The sequence below is a fragment of the Amyelois transitella genome, chromosome 3, assembly GCF_032362555.1.
Source record: "Amyelois transitella isolate CPQ chromosome 3, ilAmyTran1.1, whole genome shotgun sequence".
Lineage (NCBI taxonomy): Eukaryota > Metazoa > Arthropoda > Insecta > Lepidoptera > Pyralidae > Amyelois > Amyelois transitella.
The window spans coordinates 8,286,995-8,299,150 of NC_083506.1; the positions used below are offsets into that span (position 1 = coordinate 8,286,995).

General features: G+C 31.8%; 2 protein-coding genes across 2 annotated transcripts; one reads left to right on the top strand and one right to left on the bottom strand.

Annotated features, from left to right (window-relative positions):
* Position 1: 1 nt before the first annotated feature.
* LOC106137831 (protein-cysteine N-palmitoyltransferase Rasp) lies at positions 2 to 4,159 on the bottom strand. Its single transcript, XM_013338752.2, has 4 exons — positions 3,759 to 4,159; positions 2,537 to 3,321; positions 1,955 to 2,172; positions 2 to 788 (listed from the first exon to the last, which is right to left on the bottom strand). The coding sequence occupies exons 1-4, from the start codon at positions 3,856 to 3,858 to the stop codon at positions 299 to 301; spliced, it is 1,593 nt and encodes a 530-aa protein (XP_013194206.2). The 5' UTR covers positions 3,859 to 4,159; the 3' UTR covers positions 2 to 298.
* Positions 4,160 to 5,050: 891 nt separating this feature from the next.
* On the top strand, positions 5,051 to 9,538 carry LOC106137799 (endoribonuclease CG2145). Its single transcript, XM_060951009.1, has 7 exons — positions 5,051 to 5,285; positions 5,880 to 6,711; positions 7,228 to 7,339; positions 7,512 to 7,596; positions 7,820 to 7,963; positions 8,405 to 8,493; positions 9,167 to 9,538. Exons 1-7 carry the CDS (start codon positions 5,222 to 5,224, stop codon positions 9,398 to 9,400), a joined length of 1,560 nt encoding a protein of 519 aa, XP_060806992.1. The 5' UTR covers positions 5,051 to 5,221; the 3' UTR covers positions 9,401 to 9,538.
* The last annotated feature ends 2,618 nt before the right edge of the window (positions 9,539 to 12,156 follow it).

A 12,156-nucleotide genomic window follows, 5' to 3' on the forward strand; every position in this document is an offset into this window, starting at 1 on the left:
TAAATAATTTTTTGAGTTCATTGAAATTACAATTTTTATTTTAATAGGTAAATTTGCTTATGAAGAAATGATATGTAACACAATTCGTCAGATCTAATAACTTATGACGTGAAGATAAAAATATTTAGTTACTGAATAGAAATTCTTTTTCATCTAAAAGAGGAATTTTTCTTCAAAAGTTTTTATGATGTAGCTATATTTCCTGCATTTATTCTACAAAAGAAAAATATATGAAAGATAATATTATAAAAGTATAAAAATAAAAAATATCACAGAATATCAATTAGGAAACTATATGCTATTGCATAAATTTAGCATCGTTTATCTTTCGGTCACTGCGAGAGGAAACATTTTTCAAAGCCATAGAGACTTGACAACATGAATATAATGCAAGGCTTATAATTATAGAATTCCAAAATGTAGGCTGAGCTAAACGTTCAAAGAACAAATCTCCCACTTTTGTACCAGCAAATAAATAAAAATTTGAGACGGCTGACACGGCTAGCAGTGGTGCACATAACATAGCAGTAAAACGAGTTTCCATTTGGTCTGTTTGTAATATGTTTTCTTTAAACCATTTATACTCTGCAGTTTCTGATATAACTTTTCCTGTTACTTCTAATGTTATACCTAAATAGTTTAAAACAGACCAAATAAAAATATTCCATGCAGTGCCGTGCCACATAAAGATGAATAGAAATGCAGCAAAAGATGCAAATAGTTTGTACACCATCTTAGGGAAGCAATAATTCTCAATGAGAGTATTAAAAGATGGCTTGTAGATGTACCTGAAAAACAAAATAGTTACACTTGATAAAATAAAGTTCATGTGGGTCCATTACAAAAAAGAATAGGACCACTCCATCTCTTTCCCACGGATGTCGTAAAAGGCGACTAAGGGATAGGCTTATAAACTTGGGATTCCTCTTTTAGGCGATGGGCTAGCAACCTGTCACTATTTGAATCTCAATTCTATCTTAAAGCCAAATAGCTGAATGTGGCCTATCAGTCTTTACAAGACTGTTTGCTGTCTACCCCGCAAAGGATATAGACGTGATTATATGTATGTATGTATGTTGATAAAATAAAATAACCCTTTATTGCACCACAATAAATAACAGCAAATTCGTCATGTATTAAAAACGTACTATGTTTTTAAAACATGACCAAAGGCGACCTTATCACTTAAAGCAATCTTTTCCAGGTAACCATGTAAATCATGTATAAAACTTTACCCAGAGAAAATATTAGCAGGTGGCGCTGAGTTAACTTGCAGCATATTCTAGAGATAATTTATCAAAATATCTACACAAATTCAAATTGCAATGTCACAGACTCTCTTATCTTGGTAAGTTCCCAATTGAACCCTCTGCCACTGTGCTTAGAACCTGGGGTCGGCTTACAGACTTTAGAAAAATATTTTTAAATATTTATTGAGGCTTAGCTCCGTGTTCTATATGGAGTATATGTGGATTAAGAACAAAAGCCTAATATAAAAGACAAACTAAGCAATAGTAACAAAGCAGCTTACAAGAAAAAAAGGGTCACCATTGTAAAAGTTGCTAAATGTATTGCATACATACGTACACACATATAGTCATGTATATGATATAGGTACAGTATATCCCTTGCGTGTTAGGCAGAGCCAAGTCTTGAAAAGACTGAAAAGCCATGTGCATCTGTATAGCTTTGTGATCGAATTGAGATTCAAATAGTGACAGGTTGCTAGCCCATGGCGACAACACAACAACATACAAGAGGAATCTCAAGTTTATAAACCTATCCCGTAGTCGCCTTTTACATTCATGGGAAAAATATGGAGAGGACTACTCTAAAGTGTGGGAAATCACATGTTCTGGATGTTTTCCAATCTGGTATTCATTGTAAGTTCAATCCTTTGTTTACTCAATGTGCCATTTTTATAATAAATATAAAAAATAGTGGAAGCACTTACTTCACTAAAAATTTATATAGGCCAACATCAAAGTATCTCCACATTTGAGAATACACATGTACCCTGGCTATACATCGAGGAGTGGGGGGAGGTTCCAGATGGTCCAGTCGAGCAAAAGCTGATGTAGTTCCATACGAAATGACGTACTTCAAATGAAATTCTATGCCCATCCACAAGCCACCACCACATAAAGCCAGTGGCGGCAATTTTCTGAGTGCCTAAAATGTAACATGGGGTTTACTATTTAGCACAAAAAAATTATTAATAATAAAAATATTTTATTTGTTTGTAACTAGGTATAAAGAACCTGAACTGATTTTGCATAATGTGACACAGATATAGACTTATACTTTACTTTCTTTCTGTAAATTCCCAAGAGAGGCCCTAAGAAAAATTATAGTTGTTTTGTCACTAAAATTTCTTTTGCTACAAAAAAACTTTAAGTGATATTATGACAGAGATAAACATTTGGAGATAACACTTTTTTTTAAATTCCATGGGAATGTTTTAACTAATCACAGGTGGATCTGTAGTTAACAGCCCATATCATAGAAAAATAAAAAACTTATGTGTTTATCTTACCTCCATATTGCTCTGCATTGCATAAAAATAAATGTAATGAAATGCTACATCCAAGCAGAAGGAATAGATTTGATATAACAAAATATCTGAAATAAATCTTTTCAGTCTTGGCCACAATAGTTCATTAGTAGCATAAAAGCTCTTTTCAAAGTCTTCATAGAGGATCATAGGCCCAATATACAACAATGGTAAATATAGGACATAGCTTAACATGTTCACCAAGGTCTCCAATGCTGAAGGCAAAACACCATCCATGTCCTGTATTTTTCTTTTCTTTTCTACATAGTCAATGCAGAAACTAATACATCTTAGTTCAATCCAAGCTACAGTGAATAATACAAGGTATACTTCTTCATCTTTTAGTTCTTCATTATCAAGAAAATACCAAAAGAAGTATTTATATTTTAGTGAATTGTAACAAACAAGTAATATTATACCAGTAAACCATATGCTTAATTTTTTTCCTCCTAAGATTATAATTGTGAAAAATATTAATGGTTGTGCTATTATCAAAATGAATTGCCGATATCCCATGTGAAAAATTACAAAAAATATACTTGACATAATGTACCAATATTTCAAAAAACTTTTATTATGTACATTTGTTCTTCTGATAAGTTCAGATACTGAGAACTGTATTATGAAGCTATACCAAAATTTTTGAATGAAATATTTCCAGCTAATCCACTCTATGTCAGAAACATCCTTGAGCCTTGATATAAATCTCCATCCTGGTGTTAAGTCATCAATGGAACGTAGTAATCCAGAGTTATTATCTAATATACCTGAAAGATGATTTAGTACCAAATTTATTAAAGAATAATTTTTGGCCAATGAAGAAAAGTAACTACAATAATTCATTAACTACTAGTGACCCGCCCTCGCTTGTTTCGCACGGGTAGCATTTAAAGATATAAACCTTTCTCAGAAAACCCTCTTTCCAACATATCTAACAGGATCAAAATCAGTCTAAAACTTTCTGAGATTAGCGCATACATACAGACAAAGAAAATAGGTGGACTTTATAATATGAAGTAAGGTGATGATTATTAGTGAAAGCTATTGTTATATGTGAGTGTTTGTGTTTATTTCATGTCAAAACCAATGAACAGATGTACATGAAATTTTTCATTCATTTAGTTTGAAGAACGAAGAATAACAGAGGGTACATTTAATGCGGATTTGATGAGCGAAAGCTAGGAAATAATTAGTATGTGCTTACTTGTTTGTGCTACGTATAATTTATACAAAGAAAATATGTTCGCAAATATCCAAACAGAAAAATATGCAAATAGTTCTACTTTATTCAATTTGCTATCCATTTCGTTACTTTGATGCCTCTTATGTAAACAAAACAACACATTAATTTATCCCATAATTATCCTCCTAAATAATAAGCTACATTATTTGTCCTCAACGGTCAACCACTGACTGAACTAGTGCTGTCCACTATCGATAGCTATATAAAACGTAGTGATTGCGTACTCTTTGAGCTATATCATATAATATCGATAGTTTTGCTCCTTTGCTACTGACGATTGCAAATTGCAACTAGAAATCGATTGTGTCACTTCTATCGATAGGTCTGAACTAGTGTTGCCGATCGATAATCCGCTATCAATAGTATCGATACTATTGTACCAAATTGAGCTATTGCTACTATCAATAAATTGGCAACGCAAAATTGAACTAACTGTGCGTGTTTTGACAGTGACAATAACAACTAAAACTATTCGATTTTTTTTAAATTGGCAATGAGTTATTACGAGCTGTTATATAAAAAAAGAATTCAGAAACAGTAGGTAAAAAAAGAATAATCTCAGCGAATTGTCCAAATCTTGCAAGCAAAAGATTACTTAGCACTTACTTAGCACTTAGCCTTTGCGGTGATTATGGCTCCCGCTGCAGTTCTTACTACGTACGTATACACGTACTACGTAGTAAAAACTCGTATAGGACCTCTGATTATATATACGGATACGGATACGGACCTCCTCCGAATGGAGGAAGTCCGCATTTTCGTCAGTTAAAACTTTGATATTATTAACCAAAGATACGAGATGTGCATAACGTTTATTAATTTATAAATATTCCTAAGCTACACGTAACATAGATGAACAGGCAACATTTTATTAAAATCTGAATATTAAATTCCCAACATAGTTTTTAGTTTAAATTTTTGTTGCATATGTAAAGTTATGATTTTTATTTCGTTTAATTGTTTTAATTTTTTTTTACAAAAGTATTATAGTTTTACTGATGTCCACCGAGCACCGTTCTGTCACCCAGGTACTATAGATATACATACAGGTTAAAATCTTAACTTTTCTTCTTGCTTCGGCCTAGTCGGGTAAAAATAAAAATGCAGGTATGTAGATACGTAAAATTTCTTTGGTAGAATTCCACCTCGCCCGCTCCTGTAGATCAATCACAAAACTTATCTCAAATAACAAGCAAATCAAATGACGTCATGTATGTAACTAGTAACAAGACTGGCAGGTTCGCAGTGCAGTTGACCCACACTAGCCAATCGTCTTTGTTTAATATTTAGACTACCAAAGTCGTCATCCATAGTATCTTAACTCAGCGACCCGTTAGTAAGGTCAATGTTTTATCAATCTAGTCCACAAAATAATACGTTATACACTTCGTATTAGAAGTTTGTGCTGTAGCTAATTTTAAAATATGCAAAGATTTATTCGCAGTGTTTTTATTTTGTTACAAATTTATGTTTTTAATAACATAACAGGTACGTAATAATGTTTATGTTGTCTTAGCAGATAAATTTTGTGTTATTACTTCAGATATAATTTATTGTCTATAAATATGTCTTAAATTTTATTCATTAAAAAATCTTACACACAAAATACACTAAATTGAAAAAAAAGAAAGTGAACATTTGGCGATATCCTAGAAATTTTCATTCATTGTCTGTATTAGCGCCAAATTTGAATCTTTGATTTTTCTATTTAATGAAGAACATAGAATATGTGGATACTAATGCGTAAATCTTTATTAAACTCATTTTAATAGCTTTTTTTTAAATTAATTTAAAATTAAAGTATCAAAGTTATGTGTTTTACTTCTGATTGGAGATCTGCTCTATTCTATCTCTGTGCCAACTGTCAAATTTAAAAGTTCCTATGTATGCATTGATAATAAACAAACAGGCCAAAATACAAATCTTTTCATTTTGTATTAATTATACCAAAATCACAATTCTTTTTTAATAGTTAACATAATAAAATTACACCTTATTTAGGAATGATATGCAACCAAAACCATTTCAACCTTAGGAGTGTTTTATTAAGCCTATATTTTGTTACAATTTTCTTTTTTTCAGGATTAGAATACGGGAAACAGCAAGAACGACATAATGCCAATACAGATTTTTTATTACACGAAGGAAATCCTCATCCTTCTCAGCCAAAGAGAGATTACGTAGTGCCACAATTTTCGAGCAATACTGTTTCCCAAAACAAACAAACCCTGAACCAAAATGATTTTCCTCCTCTGCGAACATCACCAACACCCTCCTTGCCCCCTTCCACTGTACATAATACAAAAAAGACCGATTACCCACCACTTAAGTCAACACTTCCAAATTCTTCAAAGTCAAATAATAATGGTTACACTACAAGTCTATCTGGTAAACGAGACTACGTTGCATCTCAATTTACAACGAGAAGTACTGGCCCAACTTCTGGGAAAGTCAAAGATTTGATAAACTTCTATGACAATAAAGATAAAAAACAGAACTCTCCACAAAAAAGTCCTAGTTACAGTTCAATTGTTCAAGGATCAAATGGTATTAATAAACCAATGTCAAGTACAACAAAAGCGATGCAACCAGTGACATCATCAACACATCCAACAAATTATACTCCAAAACCTGCGAGTTTCAGCTCCGTTGTAGCTGGTTCAAAACCAAGTAATACCGCAACAACACCTAAACCTCATAACGCTCATCCAGGAAGACCAAATTTACCAAGTATAGTAAGCAATAATAATAAAGGAAATCAAGCCAGTAATCAGAATAGTCCCAGTGACTCTGACTTACAAATATTGAGTGAAGAACTATTAAGAAAAGATTCAAATAATGCAGCCAAATATATCACAGTTAATTATCAAGGAAAAACTACGTCTTCTTCTAAGGAAGACAAAGCTCCTAGCCCGTAAGTTCTACCAACATTGCTATTTAAAATGTGATTTATGGCACAGGGTTTTGGACTTAATCATCGGATTCACTGATACATTGGGTTGATAATACATACCTATATATAAATATACAGAGAAAATAATATCGAAAAAACCGAAAAACTACCTTCCTGTATGGTCCAATGATAGAATTGGGATTCTTATATTGACAGGTTGCTAGCCCATTACCTTAAAAAGGCAAACCTATTTACCATTATTGACTTTTACAATCGGCACGAAAAACAACACAATTGATACACACTACTTTTGTTTTTTTCTTCGCTACTAGACCAGAACGGAAGCTGGCACTAGCTAGATGAATGTGTGGCTTTTAGACATTACAATAAAATATGTTTCGTTAGTTTAATATTTCACTACCGATACAGTCTTAGCTGATTTTTTACCTTATTAGCTCTGTGCTCTAACGGTATACTTAGTATATTTATTTATTACCTTATCTTTGCAGCGATTTCTCTGATAAATTTTACTTTCAGATTACTTACCATCAAAAATGACGTTTGGAATATACCAACTGTGGAAAAATTTCTTCCCTTGTTGGATAATTATGAACGTGACACTTTAGTTAATGAGTATGTTACTCCACAGGTAACTAATTATTATTATTGACATAAATTATAATTATTATATTACAAGTTGTTATTCTAAATGCCTATTAAGTCTAAATGCCTATTAAGATTGAGCAGATATCATTATTATAGAAATAAAATAAATGTATTTGTGTAAGTGTAGGTAAAATTATTAATTATGTTTTTTACAGGAGAGAAACGAAGAAAATGCTTTTTTGGATGCGATTATGTCAACAACCGTTATACGTCATTTAATGAATTTCTTTAAAGAAAAGGGTATATGTATAAGTATTAAAATTTTTTGAGAAACTTGTAAAAGCATATCAATTTAACATAAAGTGTGTTTATGAATAAAATATTCGATTAATAAGTTGTATGTTTTAGGTGTTATATGTATGTATGGATAATTCACTCACTAGTACAAATATAAAATACCTAATAATTTATTTAAATAAAGTTGCATGAAATTTAAAAGCTAATGATTCTTTTTTCCTTTTAGGTTACGTTACTCCTGATCCCAAACAGCAAAGAGATTTCTTGAAACAATTGTGGTTTAGTTTGTATTCAAGAGGTAAAGGAAAGATCAGCAGCTCTGGCTTTGAGCACGTTTTTGTTTCAGAGCTGAAAAATGGAGAAGTTTCAGGTTTATGATTTTATGAATTACTAGAATTTTGAACGGCGCTTCTCTCCCTTGAGAATTAAAAAAAAGCTTTTATCTATTTTATCAAAGTAGTAGTAAAAATAAAACTCTTTAATACTTTTTCTTCAGAGTAGGTATATGCGTCTATGTTCAGTTTGCCGTTATGTACCTACTGGCTTTCACCCGCGACTCTGCTGGCGTGAAAATACCCTATTTCTTTTTCCATTCATACACACATAAACATATAATATTGGTACGGATGGATGGATTAGAAACCTGTCAGCACCTTTACTACAATTTCAGTCTCCGGGCTATTTTAAAAGAATTTAAATACTAAATATGAGGAATATTATATTTGTATGTTTTACTCGGTGCTAGTTTTACTATCTAATATTATTCAAATATATTTTAATTAGTGCATAATTGTCATATTTTTAATTGCAGGCTTGCACAACTGGATATATTTTTCAAAAGAAGAAACGGCATCTCGTGTAAATTATTTAGGGTATTTAAAATACGAAGTGATTAATGATGTAAGTAAAAATGTACAATACTGCGAGTAGAGCCTAGAGAATAAAAATGTAGTTCATTGACAAAGTACCTATAAGTATACACTATTTATGAATTTGTGTCCACTGAACACCCAGAAAATATATATGTATGAAAAACTAAAAATATTGTACACAGTATATACATAGGTTTTGTTTATTATTGTGATATTGTTAAAAAATAATAATTAAAAAATTAAAAATATATATATGATACCGGAAAATAACAAGAACCGCAAATTTACAAACTTCCTCGGAAATTATAAACACTTGTTAGATTTTATACGACAGATGAATTATATTTCTTTCGTCCAAATTTTCGCAAATTGATAAACTTACCGAAAGAAGAAAACATTTCTTTCTCCTTCTTTCAATACACTGCACTAGTGCATGTATAGTGCATATGGATGGATGACTATGGACAATTTGTATGAAAATATGCACAGCACAAACCGCTGGGTTTATATTTGTTTGGCATATAGGTTCTATAATTTGCATAATTAGGGAGTTTTTGCTGTCGTAATTTTATGCTCTTTAGTTTTATTGAAATTGTCACGGGTCAGTCAGTCAACAGTTGCAGGAATATTTTAGTTTATTAAAATTTTCATAACTTATTTTATCTCACCTGTCAGTCTGATCACTTCAATTTTATTTTCAGAAAGGGGTTGTTATGAAATTGCATTTCAATCAGCAAGGTACGGACAAGCCCGTTGATAGTATGTTTATTGGGACATCCCCTGAGTTAGAAATAGCTTTATATACGCTTTGTTTTGTCACAAGGGCTGACAATGAATGCAAATTAAAGCTTGGTGGCAAGGATGTGGACATAAGGACTCACACATTCCGATATCGGAGTAAAAATTTAATTGGAAGTGCCTTTCCTCAAATATAAAAATGATTTGGTTACAACGATTACTTTGAAAATATTTTGTAATAAGGATTATTTGAAGAAAGTTAATTTCACGAACCTTTATCTTACTCATACCAACTCGTACTATTCTCCTATATTTAATCCATAATATAAGATTTGGCAAATTTTACAATGTATATTCTATTTATTTAAAATAAATAAGAAATACATTAGAATTTTTATTTCAGAATGAAATTTATTCACACAAATATCTAAGCTTTAACTCTTACGAGGTAGATAGAACTGATATAAGACTCGAAGGCTTCACTTACCTAGGTGACTTTATGATGAAATGAAAGCTAGCCCATCACCTAAAAGAAAAAAATTTAAATTTCTAATCGTTTCCTACTATTGACTTTTACCAATCTGCGCGGGAAGAAGAGACGCCGACTGCTTCAGATTTAAAATCTTTTTATCATAGAATTAAACGAAAGTCATGTCACTCAATGTTTTGTAACAGTTCCAGCAGGGCAATCGCATTATTTAATATATAATCTGTCCACTTTAGTCTAGGTTACTCATGGAATGAAAAATAAATGTGCGCCCAGCCTTTTGGCACGTTGCCGCCGACAACGATTTACAGACAGGGACTAAAAAATTTTTATTTAATCGTAATAATTACTTTTTCTGTTTTTTTTATTATTAAAATCGATAATTTTTATTTTTGGTTGCTCAAAAAATTTTATTTTTTAACCAAAAGCGTTCCTAATTCCTGTTAGTGCGTAAAAGTAAAAGGATGACGTAGAAGGACGAAATGTAAGCAGTGTTGCCTGATACGTTTTCTTTTTTTTGGATTATTATTTTACTTATGGGAATTACACGATTTTTGTGATTTTTCTATGTAAGTAAGGATATCCACTCAAAAATGCAAACTACAAATTTCTAGTTACGTAAGTAACTCAATCTAGTTCAAATGCAGTCAATGCCATAGGTTAAAGAACATAATTTCGTTCATTCTACGTACTAGAATTCGTAGGTAGTTAGATAGGTACAAGTACACAAATACCGTACAAGTGACCTCTCAGTCGGTCCATTTCAATATAATACTCACGGCAATAGGCTATTTGACAAAGTTCTAAAAACTATCTTAGGGTATTTATTTGTTTATAAGGAGCCCTACAAAAATACTTTTCTGCCTTTATTACAGCTATTTTATTAAAAAATCGAAAAAGAAAATGCAATATTTAAATATGCCGCCAAAACGCGACTTTTAGCAATATGGCGGCCATGGCATGCAGTGACGTAAATTTCGTGTAAATAAGCTTATTGGTGTTTCGAAAAGTTTTGATTTTCTCTTGTTTTATTTAACTTGTGCCACGTCATATGTGTGAAAATTATTAAAATGAGTTCCTATAAATGTTGTGCAGTGCCTCAATGCACTAATACAACAATAAAATCTCCTACGAAACTGTTTTTTTCTATGCCGATGGATTTGAATATTCGCAAGAAGTGGTTTCAGATCATGATCTAAGATCAGTGGTTACCAAGATATACTTACATTGATGTTTTCACATTCCTCAGTTCGGCAGCATAGAAATCTGGATTGTCTGGATTGAAGAAGACAATCCAGATTTCTTCTTCCAACCATTATTGCTTCCACTTTTGGTAGGTTTCGACTGTCAGCTTTCGCGGAATTGATTTCCATTATTAAATACCTATGTTATCTGAGTAATCCTGAGCGATCAAACACTTATAAAATCTTTAAAAATTATAGCGAACACTAAGGAACGGTACGAGCCACAGTCTGTTTATAGATAATTGACGTCATAATAGAAATAGCCAATCACGTTCGTTTTTAGTCACGTGACAGCTGCATATAAAAACCTAATTTTCTGAGACGGATTTTGTTTAAATAATGCAATATTTTTATCTCGCGTTATTACAAATCGCTCCAAAAAAATAATATTAAGACTGATGACATAAAAGAAATGTATATTTTTTATACAGTCAAATAGCCTATTGTATGACATATTAGTCCAAAAATTCTGAAAAGTACGGTCTTGCCTTCGATTTTGCTTTGGTTGAAACATGGACGTATTAATTTCATTTAAGTCCGTACCACTAATAGCTACTTAGTCTAATGGTCTAACGTTACTTTTTTGATTGATTTAATGACGGATTCGCCATGAAAACTACTAAGCGCTTCGCGTATCATACAGTTGCGTTGCGATAGACAAACTTTAAGTAAGTACCTACCTATATTTTATAAAAAAAAGAACAGATTTTCATTACACATAATGGTTATGTAATTTATAACGCTAATTGGTAACGTTATTTATAAAGTTAGGTCGTATCGCTATGCTTATCGTTAGTTGATCTTATATATAAAATTCTCGTGTCACAATGTTCGTTGCCGTACTTCTCCGAAACGGCTTGACCGATGTTTATGAAATTTTGTGAGCATATTGAGTAGGTCTGAGAATCGGCCAACATCTATTTTTCATACTAACAAGATACAAAACAACGTTTTCCGGGACAGCTAGTAATGATATAATAACGTAATTAATTATAGTTATAAGATTATAGTACCGATATATCGTCTTTAACGGTATTAGTCATAACATTTTGAAAATAACGTTATTATCCGTTACCGTAGTGTGGCCTAACTGTCGATAGTTTTATTATCGATTGTCGACCTCGAAACTCATCTCTACCCCATCGAATGCGTTGATTGTATCGATAGTTCACTTTGGTGAAATACTATTGATAAACAACAATACTATCGATAGTATTAAACC

Coding starts and splice junctions, on each gene's coding strand:
- LOC106137831 (XM_013338752.2), bottom strand. CDS start 3,858: ATGGATAGCAAATTGAATAAAGTAGAACTATTTGCATATTTTTCTGTT. Junction 3,322..3,758: donor ATTATACGTAGCACAAACAA/GTAAGCACATAC, acceptor ATCATCTTTCAG/GTATATTAGATAATAACTCT. Junction 2,173..2,536: donor CAATGCAGAGCAATATGGAG/GTAAGATAAACA, acceptor GTTACATTTTAG/GCACTCAGAAAATTGCCGCC.
- LOC106137799 (XM_060951009.1), top strand. CDS start 5,222: ATGCAAAGATTTATTCGCAGTGTTTTTATTTTGTTACAAATTTATGTT. Junction 7,340..7,511: donor ATGAGTATGTTACTCCACAG/GTAACTAATTAT, acceptor TGTTTTTTACAG/GAGAGAAACGAAGAAAATGC. Junction 7,964..8,404: donor GAAAAATGGAGAAGTTTCAG/GTTTATGATTTT, acceptor TTTTAATTGCAG/GCTTGCACAACTGGATATAT.